The sequence below is a fragment of the Neofelis nebulosa genome, chromosome 4 (genome assembly GCF_028018385.1).
Source record: "Neofelis nebulosa isolate mNeoNeb1 chromosome 4, mNeoNeb1.pri, whole genome shotgun sequence".
Classification (NCBI taxonomy): domain Eukaryota; kingdom Metazoa; phylum Chordata; class Mammalia; order Carnivora; family Felidae; genus Neofelis; species Neofelis nebulosa.
In genome coordinates this window covers 92015908-92036849 of record NC_080785.1, presented here as the reverse complement: position 1 = coordinate 92036849, position 20942 = coordinate 92015908, and the positions used below count along the sequence as shown (strand labels likewise).

The following is a 20942-nucleotide window of genomic DNA, read 5'->3' as shown; positions in this document are numbered from 1 at the left end:
GGCTGATGGACACTGGGGCTTGGGGCCTGACCCAGAGGAGGAATGGCTGGGTCTCTGTTGACAGGAGGGCAGAGGGCTTTTCAACCAGGCGGCTCTTTCCCTGGTTTGGTTTTCTTAGGAGAGAGAGAAAGAAAAGGAGGAGGATGCAGAAGTTTTGTGGGACATGCTTTCAATCCCTGAATGAAAAGAGGAAAGGTTGGCTTTCAAAGGCAATAAGTAAAAGCACTTATGTGCTGAGCATATGTGCTTGGCAAACGGTGCCTTTTCCTTTTTTAATCACAGGGTCAAATGGAAGTGGTTTTGTACAGTTCTCGGATTGGAAACTTGAATAAAAATATGTCTGATTGAAACAAAAATGTTAAATGTCTGTAAAAGCACCTAAGAGTAGAGTATGTAATAGTTTCAATAATGTGAATTCTAAGATATTAAAATAAGTGACAGATCTTTGCGTCTATTTTTAAACGTTATTTGTGAGAGAGAGGTTTAATGTGCAGTGAAACGAGTTACAGTTTAGAGGTGGAGAAGTAGAGAGGAGGGAACAAGTTCTTATGAAAATCATTTCCATGTATAGTCACAGGGATTTAAATCACACATTCATGTATTTTCAACAGATCCATATTAAATCAAGAGTCACATTCACCAACCTTGGAACATTTTCTTCCTTTTCTATTTGGATTATGATTGTAATTTTTCACTTATTAAATGCCTACGCTAAAGGACTTATGATCCCTTATTTTATTTTTCAATATTTTTTTATTTGAGAGAGAGGGAGAGTGTGTGTGCACAAGTGGGGTAGGGACGGGGTGGGGGGAAGAGAGAGAAAGAGAGAGAGAGAGGGAGAGAATCTTAAGCAGGCTCCACACTCAGCTCAGAGCCCCCATGTGGGGCTCGATCCCATGACCCTGGGATCATGACCTGGCTGAAATCAAAAGTCAGATGCTCAACTTAGGGGGGTGCCTGGGTGGCTCAGTCAGTTGAGCATCCAACTTCAGCTCAGGTCATGATCTTGCGGTTTGTGGGTTTGAGCCCTGCATTGGGCTCTGTGCTGACAGCTCAGAGCCTGGAGTCTGCTTTGGATTCTGTGTCTCCCATTCTCTCTACCCCCTCCCCCCCCGCCGCTTATTCTCTGTCTCTCTCTGTCTCTGTCTCTCTCAAAAATAACTAGACATTTTTAAAAAAGGACTTATGATCTTTTAGAACGAGCTGAGTGGTATATTCATCTCCTGAGGTAATCACATACCTATTTTGTCACCAGTTGAAATGCAACCATATGGCAGGAGGCACAGATCCAGAGATTCAGTCTCCCAAATGGATTCCATGATTCGTAGAATCTAGACATCAAACACAAAAACGTTTCCATTACATTGGTTTAATAATTTTTCTTCTCCCTTAAAAAAACAACATGTATTTTGTGTCTGGTAACACAAAATATATGTCAGCATAAAGTCTGTAAGTCGCAACTATATTTATCAACCTGGTGCTCTAAAGTTCCCCTTCCCTGGGAGCCTGTTAAATTTGGTCCCTGAGATGGACCCTGGGGAAGAGGATATGTGGAGTTCGTGTGGGGAGAGGTTGCAGTGGTGTTTCAGCATTCAAATGTTCCACTCCACTTATGTATATTTTACCATCACAACAAAGTGTTCTCCCCTACATTCTTAGAAATTTTTATCCATAAGGCACTCTGGGGCTAAACCAAGGCAACACTAGCACCGATGAGAATGCTTGCTAATTTACCAAGTGCTGTTTTGTGTTAATCTTTTGCATTTACCCTATAACATGAATATGATTAATATTCCCATTCTGCACATGAAGAGACTAAGGCTTCAAGACCTCACCTAACTTGCCCTCACCTGCCAAGCAGTGTGCCTCAGCAGGGAAACAAGTACATAAAGGGCAAGTGCAAAGTTCCCCTCAAAAGGAGAGGAACACAGTGATGCTTTGTGTTTCTGAAGAGTTTGTCTGCCAAGAATCAGAAGATTCTATGGATTTATTTGAAAGGCAGCAAACCTTCAAAAGGTTTGAAGGATTTCTTTTTCTTTCTTTCTTTTAATACTTCTGGGACAATACACATAGTATTCTTGAAAAGAGAGCAAGAAGTATTATTGTTTCCGTATTAGAAACAAGTACAAGCAGAAACACACAGAGAGAATTGAAAACATGACCAATTTTTTAATAGGCTACATTTAAATCAATGGGGTTTGCCTATTTTAAATAAACCACATTAAATATTAGGAATTGTGTTACTTCTACAACGGTGGACTATGGAGAAGATTACTTTCCAGGTTTGCAAAGCTAAAGTTGATCCAGAAATGTTAGAAAATATGCAAAATGATTAACATTGATTACTGTCCACCTTCTGGTCTAGTAACTTATTCATGCTTGTTACTTAACTGCATGATTTCTTCAGTCACTTATGTGTCATTCTTCTGTCTCCTTCCTATCAAATCATTCACTTGAGTTTGTGGATGTGGATGTAGATCAAAGTGAAGTATATAAGGAGAGCACTTGTGGGTGCACAGATATGTCTATAAATATGAATAAAGTGGATGCCAGGGGGGGTACATACGTCTATATTTTATGTTACTACACTAGGAATGGGATGTATAAAAAGAGAGGTTAGGTGAGGGAGACATATCTGGCTATATGGGAAAGTTGGATATGCTTCTTCTCAGGAATAGACAGCATTGGGATGCTCACTAGATCACATATCTAATGGCCCACAGCCATGTTCCCCCAGTGCCAACTCTCTGTTACAAAATCTTCGATCATTGTACATGGACAAAATAGGAGAATGCGAATAAAATCAGTAGCAGGCATTTTTTAGATCAAATACAGAATTCTTTTTTCAGGTAATTGAACAAAAAAATTCCTTAATGGTAGCATACCTGTAAAATCAGCATGTCTTGGCGCAGATCATCACCATGTTTAAAGATAATGCCAATCGTTTCATTTGATAGGGCTGTAGGGTCGGCACATTTAAACTCAAGCCATAGGGGCTTTTTCTTGGAGGCCATCACTTTACATTTTTCAATCTGTAAGGAAATAGTCACATGTTTCCTACATATAATGAACACATATCGTGGATGCGTAAATCCTCTTGCAAAATATTATTATAAACAACCAGTACAAAGTCCTAGTTGGAAGAGAAGATATTTGCAAATACCTATCAGATAAAGGATTAGTATCTAAAATCTACAAAGAATTTATCAAACTCAACATCCCAAAAACAAGGAATCCAGTGAAGAAATGGGCAGAAGACATGAACAGACACTTTACCAAAGAAGACATCCAGATGGCTAACAGACACATGAAAAGATGCTCAATATCACTCATCATTAGGGAAATGCAAATCAAAACCACAATGAGATACCACCTCACACCCCTGTCAGAATGGCTAAAATGAACAACTCAAGAAACAACAGATGTTGGCAAGGATGTGGAGAAAGGGAAACACTTTGCATTGTTGATAGGAATGGAAACTGGTATAGCCACTCTGGAAAATAGGATGAAGTTTCCTCAAAAAACTGAAAATAGAGCTACCCTTCGACCCAGCAATTACACTATTAGGTATTTATCCAAGGGATAAAAAATTGCTGATTTGTAGGGGCACATGCACCCCAATGTTTGTAGCAGCACTGTTGACAATAGCCACAGTATAGAAAGAGCCATTGACTTTTGAATGGATAAAGAAGATGTGGGATTTATATATAATGGAATATTACTTGGTAATCAAAAAGAATGAAATCTTGCCATTTGCCACAATGTGGATGGAACTAGAATGCATTATGCTAAGGGAAAGAAGTCAGAGAAAGACAAATATCATATGATTTCACTCATATGTGGAATTTAAGAAACACAGCGGATGAACACAGGAGAAGGGAAGGAAAAATAAGATAAAAACAGAGAGGGAGGGAAACCGCAAGAGACTCTTAAATACGGAGAATAAACAGGGTTGCTGGAGGGGAGGTGGGTGGGGGGATGGGCTAAATGCGTGATGGGCATTAAGGAGGGCACTTGTTGGGATGAGCACGGGGTGTTATATGTAAGTGATGAATCACTAAATTCTATTCCTGAAACCATTATTACACATATGCTAATTAACTTGGATTTAAATTGAAAAAACAAAAAACAAAGTCCTAGTTGGAAGATGATGTTCAATGATTTGGGTAAAAGTACAGCAAGTGTTCTCACCAAATCTGCAAATGTTATGGGAGAGCAAGTTATAACACTGAAAAGCAAGGATTCTCAAACTGTGTTCCGAGGAACCCTATGAGTCTGTGGAGGTGTTCAAGAGGCAATGACAGATCCTGTCCTCTGCGTGCCTCACTCCTACAGGGCTCTGGTACTCCCATGTGCCCATTACTACAGAGCAACTATGCTGTTTATCTAAGCTCAACATACCCTAGGAGATGAAACATAAAGAAAACTATACCAAGGCTGATCCTAATCAAATTGCTGAAGACCATGGTACCAAAAAGAAAATCTTAAAAGTAGCCTGGGGAAGAAAGACACATACAGAAATCAGAGGTAAGAATGACAGGAAACTTACAGAAAATATGCAAGCCCAAAGAAAAAGCTGCTGAAAGGGAGGAAAAAAAGCCAACCTAGAATTGTATATTCAGGGAAAACATTTTTCAAAAACGAAGGTAGAATAAAGAGGTTTTCAGACAAACAAAAGCTGGAAGAATTTCTTGCCAGAAGACTTGCACTATAAGAAATTTTTAAGGCTGAAGGAAAATGATGCCAGATGGAAACACAAACCTTTACAAAGAAATAAAGAGTCCCAAAATGTGGTAAATGTGTGGGTAAATATATAGATATATGACATATTTATATAAATATATATATTTATATTTATATACATTATATATATACATTTATATATGTAAGTTTAATCTATTAAATCTGCTAAATATTTTTAACTAAGGCAATAATAATAATTACTATTGGGTTTATGACATATGTAGGAGGTAAAAGCATGACAAAAATAGCATAAAGGTCAGGAAGAAGTTAATAGAAGTATACTGTTGTAAGATTCTTATGCACACGTGAAGTGGTATATTATCTGAGTGCAACCAAGAGCATGAGGTAACAGATATTTAGATCAATGAAGTGAACTAGAGAATCTAGATATGGACCCACACATATACGGGCAGTTGATATTTGACAAAAGCACCGAGGTATTTCAACAGATGGTGCCAGGAAAGTTGGATATTCAATACCAAAAAAACCACACCTGATCTTTACTTTCCATCATACCCAAAAATTAACTCCAAGCTGGATCAAAGACTGAAATGTAAGAGTGAAAACTATGAAACTTCCAGGAAGTTTGAATTAGGCAGTCTTTCTCAACATTGGCACTGTTGACATTTTGGGCTAGATTATTCATTGTTGTTGGGGGGCTGTCCTGTGCAATGTAGGATGTTTAGCAGCATTCCTGGTCTCTACTCACTAGATGCCAGTAGAATTTTCCCAGTTGTAACAGTAAAAAATACCTCTAGACATTACCAAATGTTCCCTGGTGTGTGTGTGTGTATGTGTGTGTGTGTGTGTGTGTGTGTGTGTGTGTGTGTGTGTGTTGGGGGTGTCTCTCCAGGTTGAGTATTATTGGATTAGGCAAATGTTTCTTTAAAAAAATTTTTTTTAATGTTTATTTATTTTTGAGACAAAGAGAGACAGAGTGTGAGTGGGGGAAAGGCAGAGAGAGAGGGAGACACAGAATCTGAGGCAGGCTCCAGGCTCTGAGCTGTCAGCACAGAGCCCGACATGGGGCTTGAGCCCATGAGCTGTGAGATCATCTGAGCAAAGTTGGACGCCCAACCAACTGAGCCACCTAGGCTAGGCGCCCCACAAATATTTCTTAGGATACACGAAAGCAAACTATACAAAAGGTGATGAATTGGACTTAATAAAAATTTAAAAACCCTTCTGCTCTCTGAAATATACTACTAAGAAAATGAAAAGGTAAGCCACAGACTGGAATTTGTAAAATGTATACCTGATAAAGGATTTGTATCTAGAATATATAAACAACTCAAAAATAAGAAGGCAACCCATATTAAACATGAATGAAAGATGTGAACAGAAACTTCTCAATAGAAGATGGAAAATAAGCACATGAGAAGATACTCAACATCATTACAGAAATGCAACATTGAGATGCCACTTCACCATTGGAATGGCTAAAATTAAAAAGATTGGTGATAATTAGTATTGGCAAGGATGTGGAACAGTGGGAACTCATGTACATTGATGGTGGGAATATACAATGTTACACACTTTGGAAGAATAGTTCAGCAGTATCTTATAAAATTAAACACACATGTACCATGACTCAACTATCTCACTGTTAAATATTTACTCAAAAGGTGAATGGAAAATAAATCATAGTATATCCACACAGAGGACTACTACCCAGTCATAAAAAGGAACAGATGGCACACACAGCAATGTGGATGAATCTTAAAAGCACCATGCTAAGTAAAAGGATCCAGAAACAAAAACTACATACTGTATGATTCCACTTGATGAAATTCTAGAAAATGACATGACAGAACCAGATCAGTTGTTCAGGATAGGGGATGGAAGGAGGAAAGGACTAACTCTGCAAGGGAACATGAAAGAACCTTCCCTATAACGTCTCTATGGAAGTGTTCTGTATCCTGGTTACAATGCCGGTGGTTATGTGATTGCATACGTTTGTCAAAACTCATTGCACTGCACACTTAAAACGAACAAAATTTATTGTATGTAAATGATTCCTTAAGAAAGCTGATTTAAAACAAAATGGATGGGAGACTGCCTGGTTTTGAGGCTTTGAGGAGCTAGTGGTTAGAGAAAGGCTTGACAGAAGCCCGTCCAGGGACTTTCCAGCTTCTCTGTCTCTACAGAAACATTAGCTTTTACCCACAAGGCCCTGTGAAGCATGCACAGACAGTTACAAGACATAAAGACCACTTGGGGACATCGAGGTGATACCTACCACTAGTGCTCCGGCCTTCAGTCCAGGATCATATGGGACTCTAAAGCTTTTTGGGAGATTCGAATTCTGCAGGTTTTCAAGTTTTTGCTTAAGTTGTGAAATAACTGTAATTGTCAGAAGTGCACAAAGTTACTTGAGTTCAAATAATCACCAACATTATCTATAGCATTTCCTGAGGCCACGTCTATTCATAACATTCTATACATTTGGTCTGGTGTGGAGTGGGAGCAAAGGGTGTAGGTTTCTGTCTTTGAGGAACTAACCATAAGACGTGGCAAGATAAGTCAGGTTTACTGTGAGCAATACAACCATGTACACAATACTACAGCAGTGGATAGAAGCATGCGAGTAAAGATATGGGAGGCCAAGACAATCAGGTAGGGAAGGATATTTTGAAGGTAATGCTAAGGAATATATACTGTTGTTCTCTTCCCAAGATGTGAAACTTTGAACTGCCATTTGGTTTGGGGAACAGACATTCAAAGACCATATTAAATGCAATTCAGTTAGGGTTCTATAAATTATTTTCAAAAGAAGAAGTCAGGTTATGTGGAGACAGTGTGATAGCCTCAAACTCAAGAGGTCTTTAGAATTCTAAATTCTAAGACAAAATATATAGGTTAAAAATTTCTTCCTGGATAACATACTAGAGGCCGGTACAAGTGTTTCCCTTTCTTACTTACAATGAAAATAAAAGTAAGATGATTATGACCACGATTGTTTTTTTGGAGAGAACATTATTGGTGTATTGGAAAGGAATTCAAGGGGAAAAGTGGAAATTCAGAATATTCAAAATACTAGCTGACTATGTTAGTATATGTGTCCATTATGAGCCATAGTGCTGGGTCTATGTATATAAAAATGAATAAAAAATATCCCCTAGTTTCAAGGCTCATGCAGTTTACCAGACCAGAAAGATGTTTCAATGACTATATCTTAATATAGTACCAACCAAAGCCTAGGGGAATACAGAGAAAGAGTGATTAATTTTCCTAGGGGCAGGGACAGGATTTATTAGGGATAAGATCATATTGGAAATGACATCAGAGAGGAGGTATATATGTCTGTGTATAATTATGCTGATCTCTATATAAATATATATAAAAAATAGAAGTATACTGACATATATAAATATATATACACAAATTTAAATAGCTTCTCAATAATTCATTTCTTTTTTTAAAATTTTTTTAATGTTTACTTATTTTCTGAGAGAGAGTGAGACAGAGTGTGAGTGGGGGAGGGGCAGAGAGAGAGGGAGACACAGAATCTGAAGCAGGCTCCAGGCTCTGAGCTGTCAGCACAGAGCCCGACATGGGCCTCAAACTCACGAACTGTGATGTGAGATCATGACCTGAGCTGAAGTTGGACACTTAACCAACTGAGCCACCCTGGCACCCCAATTCATTTCTTTAAAAGACTGAAAATTTGAAAATTATACACATATATTGAAAGGAAGGAAAAAAGTAAATATTTGCAAATAACTAATCTTCCTGTGCGTGCAACTGTTCTGTTTTTTCTGTTTTTGTTTTTTTAATTTCAAGTTTTTAATTGAGATTCCAGTGAGTTAGCATACAGTGTAATATTAGTTTCAGGCCTTCAATCGTTCTTAACTATACACCTTACATCTGCATGCTTTTTAAATTTTTCAAAGAGTTCAACATCTATTATAAATTCATCATTAGCATATATCCATAGTTTTAAAAAATACGAACTTGTAAAAGGAGGACTTTAAATTTGCTTACTCCACAAAGATGGAAGATTGAAAAATGTGTTCTTGGCTTCCTTTAGGAAGGTACAGCCCGCCTCCCCAAAGGAAGGAGAATCGCAGGGATAATGGCATTGAAAATAGAGGCACCATACCTTGGGAACTGACATCATACTTTTCAGCAGAGAGCGATTTAATATCAAGGGTGACCTTCTGTAGCATCTCGATCACTTGCACTTGGTCGGTGAAGTCATGCAGCATGGCTGTGCCACAGCCCCTCAGGTAGGCTTCTAGGATCACTGCAAACCTCTGCTGGTAGTGTCTGGACTGCGCTATCTCGCTTCTCAAGAACCAAAACAAGAAGTGACCAATTCTTTTGTTCTGAAGGTGGGAACAAGAAGGGTGAACAGTTGTGACTAATGCTCTATCAGTCAGTTCTCGCTAACTTTTAAAAGGTCACACTATTCTCAAAGTGGAAGTACTTACTCGTAAGCCACGCTTCAGCAGAAATCTGGCGAGGGCGCTGTCATGATAGGGTTCAAATTTCACAGCCTAAAGGAAGAACACAGGGGCATTTGTAGGACTGCATTTCTGTGTTGGTTAATCAGGGGAGAAAGGAAATGGAGGAAAAGCGCTCTGCCTTACTGGGTCTTTTCTGGCTAGGCTGATGGCAATCTTACCAGTCACTTCACTCAACCCTTTCTTTTTGAGGACACTTTGGGTCAGAGTGAGCCACTTGCTTAGAGACTGGGATTAGAAACCAGAACTCTTGACTCCAGTTATGTTCTTTTGCTACCTTCAAAGGTTAGGCTTTGGCTCCCATTAAGGGCTTACTTGACTTATTGGAACGATAGAGGGGAAATATGGGGGTGACTGTAACACATCCGTAAAAGAGGTTGTTGGAAAGAAAACGCACAGTGGAGACACAACATATAACAAGAAAAATATGTTAGAGGTGAAGATCGTAAAAATTCTATAGCTTCCCTTCAGCTCAAGATGCATGTTTCACATCTCGCTGGCAGGTCACCACGCTACCTCATGGGCTCTTACTCCAAGTAAACAGCAGGCCTGGATCCACCCACACAGAGTGATCACTACCCTCTGCCATGCGGCAGTGTATACAGAGAGTTTTTTCTGAAAAGTCTCTGATTTTATGTGCTTCCTAGGGTTTGTAGTTTTTGTATCACTTGGCTGTTATAGAGGTATTGACCTGCGTGGCAGACAGCTCTATGACTGAAGAAAAAGCACCAATAAAATATAAAAAAATAATTTAGAATGGTGGTATAGGAACATTTGTTATAACATTCTTAGTATTTACAGTAAGTCTGCAATAGTTCACAATTTTATGGCAAGACTAACAAATATAGTTTAAATTGTTAACAGATGTGTAGATAGATTTATAGGCTGATACCGTGTGTGTGCATAAAGAGAGGCTTAAAATGAAATATCTCAGTATTTTCTTTACAGATAGAAATGGTCTACCTTTTTTTTCCCCCCCAAGGAACAAGAGAAATTCCCATTCCACTTTATCTTTTAGGGCCTGTGTGGTTCTTGGGACAATTTCCAGTTCTTACTCTGGTTTTCCAGTTTGGAAATGATCAATATTGACATGCTTCCAAAGATGCTTTTCTTTTCTTTTAAAAAAACATTTTTTTTAATGTTTATTCATTCTTGGGGGAGAGAGAGAGAGAGAGAGACAGAGTGTGAGCAGGAGAGGGGCAGAGAGAGAGAGGAAGACATAGAATCTGAAGCAGGCTCCAGGTTCTGAGCTGTCAGCACAGAGCCCGATGTGGGGCTTGAACCCATGATTATGAGATCATGACCTGAGCCAAAGTTGGACGCTCAACTGACTGAGCCACCCAGGTGCTCCTCAAAGATGCTTTTCATGGCTGTGGGCCGGTAGGTGCCTGTAGCTGCCGTTAAGGTCTGAATTCTGAGAATGTGGTTTATTTGGCCACTGGTACAGACTTCAGAATTGTTTTTCTAAGTTTCCAGCTCAAACGTGAGTCGTTTCAACCTTATTCGTGTTTCACTTCTGTAAACACAATGCAGATCTCAACTAGGAGACCATTTTAATCAGGAATGAGTCATTCAGCCATATCTGAAAATGTCTCAAATAGTTTTACAAATGACTACCCTTTTTCAAATTTATGACCACAAATTCAATGTTAATATTACTTATTGACCTCTTTCATTTAAAACATTTCCAAGAAGAACACGATTCATTTTCCAATTCTGCAAAATTTACTTGTGAAAATGACAATGAAAAATAATTCATTAGTGAATTAATTTTCATTGTCATTTTCATTTGTCTTATGTCACTATCTGAACTAGTGGGCAGAGAAAACTATTAGATACATTTAACAGATGAAGGCAAAGGTCAAGTGTAATGTTTCAAGTATCTGCTTAATGAGAAGGCAAAGATTCAGAGTTAAAGTTGAGAATATTCAAAATGCTCAGAAAACTCCAGGGCCTTCCTCTAACTACAAATAATGATTACAGAGTTTAGTGTCTAACACTAAAAGTGGCTAATCCTCAAGAGCTCAGGTCAGGGGTGCCTAGGTGGCCCAGTGAGTTAAGCATCCGACTTTGGCTCAGGTCATGACCTCATGGTTCGTGAGTTTGAGCCCCGCATCAGGCTCTGTGCTGACAGCTCGGAGCCTGGAGCCTGCTTCTGATTCTGTGTGTGTGTCTCTGTCCCTCCCATGCTCATGCTCTGTCTCTCTCCCGCTCAAAAATAAATAAGCATTTAAAAAAATTAAAAAATAAATAAATAAAGAGAAGGTCAAACATCACTTACTTAGAACTGTCCCTGGTTTCCTCAATCTAAATTAAGTATCTCCAGGACCCCTGCCTATTTTCTCATAATACCCTGCAGATCTCCCCCAGAGCACTTGCACAATTTGTTATGAAATATCTGTTTGTATGTGTATGCATTTAATGCATTTAATGTCAGTCTTCCCCACGGCATCACAAGCTATAGGGGGACAGAGACAGGCTCTGTTGTGATCACTGATCTCTCTAGCATCCAGAAGTGCAGAGTACATGTTGTTGAATTAATGGAGGGACATGTCTGCACTCTAAAATAGCATTCTGTTCCAATTCCTTTACTTCCTCTTCCTTGTTAAACAGCACAATACGGTCTCAGAAGTGCTCTGGTGTGCAGAACTGTGCCTCCTTTTTTCTTCAACTTCCTAGGTAAACCTTAGGCAAATCACTTAGTCCTTCTGGACTACTTGGAAAGGTGTGAGAACAGGAGTGGAAATCCTATACCAGACCTGTCTGAAGAGAGGGGCTTTTGAGGTCCCACCCAGATAGGAGATGTTATTCTATGAATTATGATAAGCGTGATCAAAGAGGGTGAGCTTTTCTCTCTGGGACACACTATCCTGACCCCGGATTTTTTTTTTTAATTTTTAATGTTTATTTATTTTTGAGAGAGAGACAGAGAGTGTGTGTGAGAGAGCAGAGGAGGAACAGAGAGAGAGGGAGACACAGATTCTGAAGCAGGCTCCTGGCTCCGAGCTGTCAGCAGAGAGCCAGACACAGGGCTTAAACTCACGAACCCCGAGATCATGACCTGAGCCAAATTCGGACGCTTAACCAACTGATACACCCAGGTACCCCCCTCACCCTGGATCGATGCAGGAAATTGGAGGCAGAGAAAAGAGCAGGGCCTGGAGGCAATCTGCCTGGGTTTGATTTCTGGTCTGATTTTTTAAAAGTATGTGACCTTGAGCACATTACTTAGACTCTCTAAGCCTTGGTTTCCATATATATATAATGCAAATGTTAATTTGACCTCCATCATAGTTGTTTGGAGAGTTCAGTGTGATAATACACGAAACGCATGCAAATCACTTGCAGCCTCAGAGCCTTGGTACAAGGGAGCATTCCACTAATTGCATCTGTCACTAATATAGTAAATGAGAACAAGCTACTCCTATAGGGCCAGTTTTCCTAAAAAGCAAAATACTATGTCCTCAAAATGATTGTTGGCAACCCCTCAAAGACAGTAAAAGAAGTAAATGGAACAGTTTACTGCTGTTTGAAGTGGCTTCATCAGATCTCCATTGACTGACTATGACACAATATGGGCAAAGGGCATTTGGTGACAACTGAATGGGGTGCCTGTGCACATGCAAATAAACTCTTTGAGAAGAGTGCTCCCTTGAGAACACCAGAATCCCTACCTGGACCAGCTGTAGGAGGTAATGCAGAACATCATCGTCCTCCAAGCTCTCCAGTTTCTGCACTGCAATGGCTCTTACATTTTCATCCGAAAAATTGCAGTCCAGGAGTTGCATTGTTAACCCCACATCCAAAGCACTTTGATCCCAGACCTCCCGTCTGGCTAACAATTGGTACGTTTTGGCTACAATTTCTTGCTGTCCCCATTTTACGGAGCTAAAGAGCTTAGGATATGCCTTTGGATGCTTAAGGCTTTCATATCTAAAATGCCAGAGCAATTCTTTGTCCTCTGCTGTGAGAGGGTTAAGTGGATCAGTGGCTATGATTGCTTCCAGTTGCTTCCGAAGCTGGTTGGGCATTTCTGCTCGAACCCGGTCCCCTTCGGGGTCAGGGGTGGGGCGATGCTTAGGCAAGGCTATTGGGTGACAGTAATTGTCCAGAAGAATGGAGATGGACATTGAGTTCTCCTTGTCTGGGTTTGTCGCAGACGTGAGCTTGTCAGCATTGAAGCTCCCTTGGTCTTCTCCCTTTCCAGATATCTGCCACATGTGGAGCACATACTCCCCGTGGCGCAGGAGGAATCGGTGGTCTATCAGCAGCAGGTTCACGTAATAGAGGAGCTGAGTTTTGCCTTTAGACTCGGAACTGGGAGTCTCTGCAGAGGTCTTGCCAGCCAGCACTGGAGCTTTGCTGCAGTAGATCTGGAGGTTGAGTAGAGCCCCTCTGGGTAAGTCTTTTATTTTGATACTGAACTCGAGCCACACATTCCAGAGCACCTCCTCTGTGAAGGGTTTGGGGCTGGTTCTCCTTTGGCAAAGGACTTGCTGCCCATGCTGGATGTTTGCCTCCACAAAAACTGTGAGGTCAGCATTCCGGGGCAGGACAGGGATATCAATGCCTCTGATTTTGACCCTGAACTTCCGGTCACAGTCCCACAGGGACACGGTGAACACACTCTCGTGGTCCTTCCCGTGGATGGTCAGCTGCTCATGGTAGCCAGTGACTCCCGTGCAGTCATCCACCAGTGGCCACTCTTCTTTCCTCACCTCGTCCAGGGCTGGGTCTGGAGGCGTGTCAAGCACCAGGTGAATCTCTTCTCCATTCTTGAGGCATTGCCTCACCCACTGAAAGTTTTTGATGGGCGTTTCACCCACTAGGTACTCATCCCGGCCGCAGACGCGCAGCACAAAATCCTGTTCGCTCTGGCTTTCGGGGATATCCATCAGAGACTTCTTCTTGGCCATCTTGGTGAAGAAGCTCTGGAGGATGGCGCCTGGGGTGTCATCGGCCGAGACCTTGATGGTCTGGCTGGTGGTGCTGCGGTGAATGACGATGAAGATGCAGTTGTTGGTGATCTTCTTCAACAGATACTCCGGGAGGGGCTTCGATGTCACCCACGGGTGCATGGCGTAGAGCTTAGGGTCGCGGCCGGCCACCTCGACCATGCGCGGGGTGACCAGGCGGCGGCGCGTGAACTCGAGCTCGTTATCGTGCACGTTGCTGACGTCGGTGACGTCGTAGCCGATCAGGGCGGTGAGCTGGCGCTGGAAGGCCAGCGTCTCGTCCGAGGGCGCGTGCCGCTGCACCACGTGGATCTGGCCCGGGCTCCTGTGCAGCACCTGCCAGTATCGCAGGCAGTCCAGGGTCTGCACCACCTGGTACTTGTCGTAGATCTCGTACCACTGGCCCTTCTTCTGGTAGAGCAGGAGGAAGTGGTCCGGGCCGAGCCGGCGGTAGAAGTCAGTCGCCACGCTAGTCTCCAGCGCGCGCAGCCACACCTGGGCCTTCATCTGCTCCACGTTGCCGTGGCCGGCCACGTGCAGCAGCGCCGTCTCGGGAGTCTTGCTGTTGCGCTGGCTGGTGGGCAGCACGAACTCGATGGGGATGAGCTCCATGGAGGACAGGCTGGCCGTGGTGCTGCGCGGCTTCATCCTCCGGCGCCGGCGGCGGTTGTCCTCTCTCAGAACCACGGGCTGTTCATAGTTGTCCAGCTCCATGCCCTGCGCGACCTGGGAGTGGAGACACAGAGGGCTTGGTCACGGGACAGGCACTTTCTGTTAACACTCTTCGACGAGGTGGCAGAAGGAGAAGGTAGAGGAAGGCAGTGATGTGCGCCCGAAGATATAGGGGTTTTGGAAGTGGGGCCCAGGAATGCTGGTCCCACCACTTAGTATCAGGGTGACTTGAGCTAGTTAGAGAATCTCTGCGCCTGTTTCCCACCTGTAAGATGGGTTTAATGATACCTCAGAAGATGGAGGTGAGGATTAAAAAAGGTAATATGCTTGTTCGGCATGGGCGATAGGTACATGGGGGTTCATCAATCAGGTACCTTATGTTTGAAACTTTAATTAAGGAGAGAGAGAGAGAGAGATGCGAAGCACTCATCCATCACAGTCCCTGACACTTTATAATGGCTCAAGGTGGTAAGCGTTGTTCTTAAGCATACTGAAATGGATAGATGAATAAAATCATCCAGTTAAATGATCAACTTCTAATTTTCAAGGTGCAGCGTGAGATGCTGAAACCCCACACTGTGACAACACGCCCTCAACTTGTTTCATCTTTGTTCATTCTTACACTTCTCTCTGGGACCAAGATACCTCGCCCAACCACGCTTCACATTCTCGACTTTCAAACTGTCTGGATCAGGTATCTCCTCCCTAGTCAACTTCCTGTCTGTCTTTTTCTTTTCTTTCTTTCTTTCTTTTTTTTCTTTCTAGTTAGGAAAGTTAGTAATTTCATTGATAATATTCAAAAACATCAGAATTGGTGAAGTCGCAAGCAAGAACTTTTGCAGATACTTGAATTTTTGAATCACGAAATGTGTAGACATTCTGGCTGTCATTGCTACATTAAAGCAGTATCTTAGGGGAGTCACCCAAGGCTGTACTCTTCTAGCATGAACAATCAGATATTTTTAACTTTGTACCAATTCATTCCATCTGCCCCTGCATTAGATAGTGGAGAAGCCACCAGATGGGAGGGTGGATTTCTGGACTCCAGTGACCTGCTATTTGGACCCCAATCGATCCCTTAACTTCCTTTTTGCTCTCATATTTTCATCTCTATAATGAGAATTCACAAACTGATTCTCATCAATTCACTTTCCTCAAGTCTTTAGTGAGTACCTACTCCGCACAAAGCATTTCAGTATAAGTGTGACAGAATGCAATAGGAAACACTTCAAATAATGATTGAAATATTAAAAATATTAAAATTGAAATACAAACAAGGTGTTTTGATTTTAATATCTAGTATCCCTAGGTTGTAAGATATGTTCCACATAAGAATCAAATACTGAAACAAAAATTGTTTCCAAAATTGTCATTTACTCTCTTAAATGACTAATGTTAGTGAGACTCATAACTACTTATTTCCTTCATAGTGGACCATTTGATATATACCAAAAAGGAGAGTTTGATTCAAAGATAAGAAAGACAAGTTTCAAATCTTGACTTTTAAGCTGACTTATAAAGTCAATAGTCCCTCTCTTAAAATATTATGAAGTTATCTTCAGTAAATACAGAAAGCAACTGTTCCAGAGGACTATCTCTTGTAGCTTTTAATTCACTGTTTGGTCTGTTGCTACATTGTAGAATAACTACCAAAGAAGAGAACCACAAGATATATTTATATTGACAACAAACTGAAACAAAATAGTTCCATATTGAGGCAAAATACAAATACACAGCAATAACTTCTGCCTCAGTGCTACCAAACAGTCTTACAAGATACAAGACACAGAGGAAAAAAAGGCTGGCTAAATACTCACTGCTTTCCTTCATGGCTGAGGCTATGAAGCTTTCTCCTCTTATGAGAAGACATCAGGAACACTGTTAAGCACAATAATCGCTAAGCATGCACTTGTGAGAACGTAAAACCCGGCTGGCACAAGCTCCTGTGCCCTCCCTCTTCCTCCCAAACAAAAACAAACAAACAAAAAGGACAGATGCACCTGCAAAGCTATGGCCGGAACCTTATGGATATCCACACGTATAGGTCTGGCCAGACAATGAAACGGAGGCATTCAGTGGTAGTATCATCTCAAGAACCGACAACCGTTTCAGATAAAAATATTCTACCCCAGACGGAAGTGTCACTATTCCGAGTCAGACCCAACAAAGAGCAAAAAATAGAAGGAAGTAATACCTGATAAAGCAGCGGAGGTGATGATGCTGAAGGATCATTTGTTTAATTTTTGAAAACAAAACAAATTCGAATCTACCCAGTGTGCCTCTAAACTCTTCCGCTTTTCTGGGTCTCCCTTCGTATCCAGATGCAGAGGAAGTGTTGCAGTTACCAGGAAGGAAGTTTTAACCAAGTTGATTATACGTGTGATTGCTCATTTTAAAAGTGTCAGAAATGCATTTCCTGTTATAGCACAGAGTGAAACACAGGAATGAAAAATGTTTACCATACACACACACACACACACACACACACACACACACACATATTCTATTCTTTGAACTAATTTTTTTTAAATAGGAGAGACTGAAACAAATTACACATTCACAAGACATAAACACATGAGACATAAATACTCTTTCTAGATAGTTCTTAGAAGAAAAGGCCTAACAGCTACAATATTAGAGAAACAGCCTGGTAGGCAGATTTTTAAGAGTTAAATTAAACTCATTAGTCCTGCAAAGCTCACTTAATTAAATTTTCTTTGCAGGAACTCAAATGAACTCTTGTTCATATGCTGTAACTGAGGAATGGGGGAGAGAAACCTACTGATCCAGGGGCCTGAGTTACACAAGCTGAATATTTTCAAAGACAAGGTCTGGGAGCTTGCTTCCTTACCTTGGTGAGACATTTCTGTATATTTTCAGAGCATTCAGGGTCCAAAATATCACTGTTGTGTGTGTGCGCATGTGCATGCATGTGTCCATGTGTGTTGTAGAGGGAGACTTACTATGAGCCATGATTGGCTGCAGACAAAATAAAAGGTTTTTTGGTGTCAGGGGAAAATTGGGGAGTTGAGCACTGTCATCCCATCAGATAGACAGTCACTAAGAGATGGTTCCTGAGTCCCATGGGAGTACAGAATACATAGAAAAGCCATACTAGGGGCACCTGTGTGGTCTAGTAGGTTAACTGTTTGACTTCAGCTCAGATCATTATTTCATGGTTCGTGAGTTTCAGCCCATGTTGGGCTCCCTGCAGTCAGCACAGAGTCTGCATCAGATCCTCTGTCCCCTCTCCCTGCCTCTCAAAATAAACGAACATTAAAAAAAAAAAAAACTCGAAAAAGAAAAGAAAAAATCATCTCAAATCATTTTTAGAGCAGCTCTGTATTTTCAGGTGACCTCAATTTCCTCTAGAACCCCCAAGCCCACTCAGATCCTGAACCAGTGTTCCATCTCCTCTCTCCCAGGGTTTTCTATACTTGAGTTCATCCTCTAGTCTGTGTTCTCATGGACTCCAGCTGAGTCCCAGGAACAGCCAGTAGGATGGTGCTTTCTTGGAGGTATATAATTGAGAGGTTCTCCGAGTTCCTTTGACATCAGAATAAATTATTGTTGATCCAATCTGTCTCCTTTCACACAGACCCCTTGGGGTCTTAGCTTTCTGCAAACAGTTTCTACACATAGTCAAAGAGTACCTATAATAGTTGACATCAAGCAGGAAAACCATTTAATTCAAAGACTGCCTCCCAAATATTTGGGGGGAGCTTATCAGCTTTCCAAAGTATATTCCTACTTAGGAATACTCCCTTGGGAGGCTGGCAGATTTAGAAGCCTAAGAGCTGGCCCTCTTTGTTGATTCTGAATGAGGGACCAAGGAGTCATGCTAAAGGAGTTTGCCAAGCTGTTATGGGGGTAGGTGGGCTGACCACAGATTGACCACAAGCTTGGCCAGCCTTGTTCCCCAGACCATGCAACAGATACCTTCCTCACCCTGACTCAGTCACACCCAGGGGGCCAAATCCCAGCCCGATTACCCACCTCCCCAACCACTTCCCATATACACACACTAGTTATTCCAGCTGACTCTTGGGTCTCCTTGCTGCTGAAGGAACTACTCAGCTAAGTCCAATTATGCAAATATTTTCTGTTCTATGACTAAACTTGTAAATGGTTCAGGCTTTATTGGTGGTTTGAGATTAAAAATACCCTGCCCTTCCCCAAATCCTAATATAGCCACTAAAATTTGACTATATGTCATAAGCGTTCCAAGACAGAAGTCATGGCCAATATCACCCTTTCAGTGGATACTTCCTCCTTGCAGAGGAGTCCTCTTGTTGGGGCCTCTTTCGTCCCCAGATTTTTTTAGTTAGAAGACTTGTAGGCTTCATCATTCACCTGCTTTATTGATATGTTTCTCTTTTCTTCTTTTTTCTCCCCTTCTGTGAATCTCCATGCATCTAGCACGTGTTTTACATATGGTAGACATACATTGCATTTTGACTGGGAAAAAAAAAAATCAAACAGGTTGACCTTCTATATCACTCTGACCATCACAGGAATAAGATAGAACAGATGAAAAAAGAAGAAGACAGTAATATCTGTCAATAGTCAATAAACAGATTATGTAATGTTCATTATAAAATATAATATTTTGATGGAGGAGGTCACTTTGGGTGGGACTTAAAAAAAACCAGTTCAACATGCAGAGGGATGCCTAGGATTTAAGGTAAGAGGAATCATAAGGGAAATTTCCCAAGCCTGAAAGTATTTGGGGGACAGTGAACAGATCATTTTGCTGAAATAGAGGGTTATTGAAAACAGTCGTGGGAAATACGGAGATACGGGAAAGACATGGGAAGACTGGCATGTGCCTTCCAAATTCATTTCATGTCTTGGCACATGTCAATAGTAACAACATTTGTATGGCACACTGGGTGCAATGGGCTGAATGTTTGTGTCCCCCTGCAAATTCAAATACTGAAATCGTACCCCCCAATGTAGTGGTATTAGGTGGAGCCTTTGGGGATTTGTGCCTTTGTAAAAGGAATCCCAGAGAGCTCTCTTGCCCTCTTTCTGCCATGTGAGGATACAGTGAGAATATGGCAACCTGGAAGGGGGCCTTCACTAGAACCTGACCATGAGGGTACACTGATCTTGGACTTCTAGCCTTCAGAATAGTGGGAAATACTTTTTGGTTGTTTATAAGCCACCCAGTCTATAGTTCTTTGTTACAGCAGCTCCAACAGACTGACACTGAGGTCAAGCAAAAAGGCTCCTCAAAGGATGAGATAATCTCTGCCTCCCCCAACGCTTCTGGGGCACACTGTTTGAGAAGCTCGGTTTGGGTTATTGCTCCTAGGTGGGGCAGCTATCTGATGCAGACCTGTGGGTATCTCTTGGCTTCAAAAAGCACTAGAATCCATCTTTTCATATGTTTTAGTTCAGCCTCAGAGGGCTTATACAATGTGAACAAAAATGCAAAAAATCATTTTAGTCTAACAATTTACTTTCATACCTTGATTTGTTGTCTGGGCACAAATACCAACCTTCGTGAAGCTTTTGTTCCGTATCTGGTAAGTTGAAAGAGAAATATCCCGGTATTGTAGAAACACTAGCAATCGTGAGACCTAGGTTTATTTCTGCTTATTCTCTGGGCCTAATATATGCTAATTCATCTCTCTCAGCTCTCTAATCTACCAAAGGGAAAGCAACCACCCTAATTATCTCAGAGGAAGTTGTTGTAAACCTTCATGTTTCAACGGAACGTAAAGTTATCTAACTATACTATGCAAGACATTGTGTTGGATGTTCTAGAGGACATACAATTCTTGGTATCACTCAACCAACACGACACGCAGAGGAAGAAGAGGCATGCCGCTTGTGTGTTTCTATTTCAGAGAGAGAACGTTCCCAGAAGCCTCCCGGGTTCTCTCTTATCTCTGGTCGGAATTATGGCAAATGCTTACCTGTCCCTCAGCCAATCACTAAGAAAGGGGATAGAATTACACGAGTGGATTAAACTAATCAGGATTTTCTCTGCTGAGTTCCTGGATGGCAGAGAACTGTGGCTACCCAAACAGAATGTCAGGGCTCTGACAGTAAAGACAAAGGGGCGCTGGGGAGGACACCAGGAGAGTTTGTCAGAACC

General features: G+C 41.5%; 1 protein-coding gene across 3 annotated transcripts in view; it reads right to left on the bottom strand.

Moving 5' to 3' along the window:
- PIK3CG (phosphatidylinositol-4,5-bisphosphate 3-kinase catalytic subunit gamma) overlaps window positions 1-17176 on the bottom strand; it is a 33344-nt gene extending 16168 nt beyond the window's left edge. Inside the window, exons 1-7 of one of the 3 annotated variants that reach the window (XM_058728760.1) lie at window positions 17031-17176; window positions 12884-14890; window positions 9177-9242; window positions 8846-9071; window positions 6983-7086; window positions 2886-3032; window positions 1241-1331 (exon numbers count right to left, since the gene is read on the bottom strand). In XM_058728760.1, the coding sequence (XP_058584743.1) occupies window positions 1241-1331; window positions 2886-3032; window positions 6983-7086; window positions 8846-9071; window positions 9177-9242; window positions 12884-14878 (2629 nt within the window). In that variant the 5' untranslated portion in view covers window positions 14879-14890; window positions 17031-17176. Of the gene's footprint in view, window positions 1-1240; window positions 1332-2885; window positions 3033-6982; window positions 7087-8845; window positions 9072-9176; window positions 9243-12883; window positions 14891-16653; window positions 16801-16836; window positions 16990-17030 lie in introns of those variants that run through there. The other 2 variants (XM_058728758.1, XM_058728761.1) reach the window with 2 other exon arrangements.
- Window positions 17177-20942: the final 3766 nt, after the last annotated feature.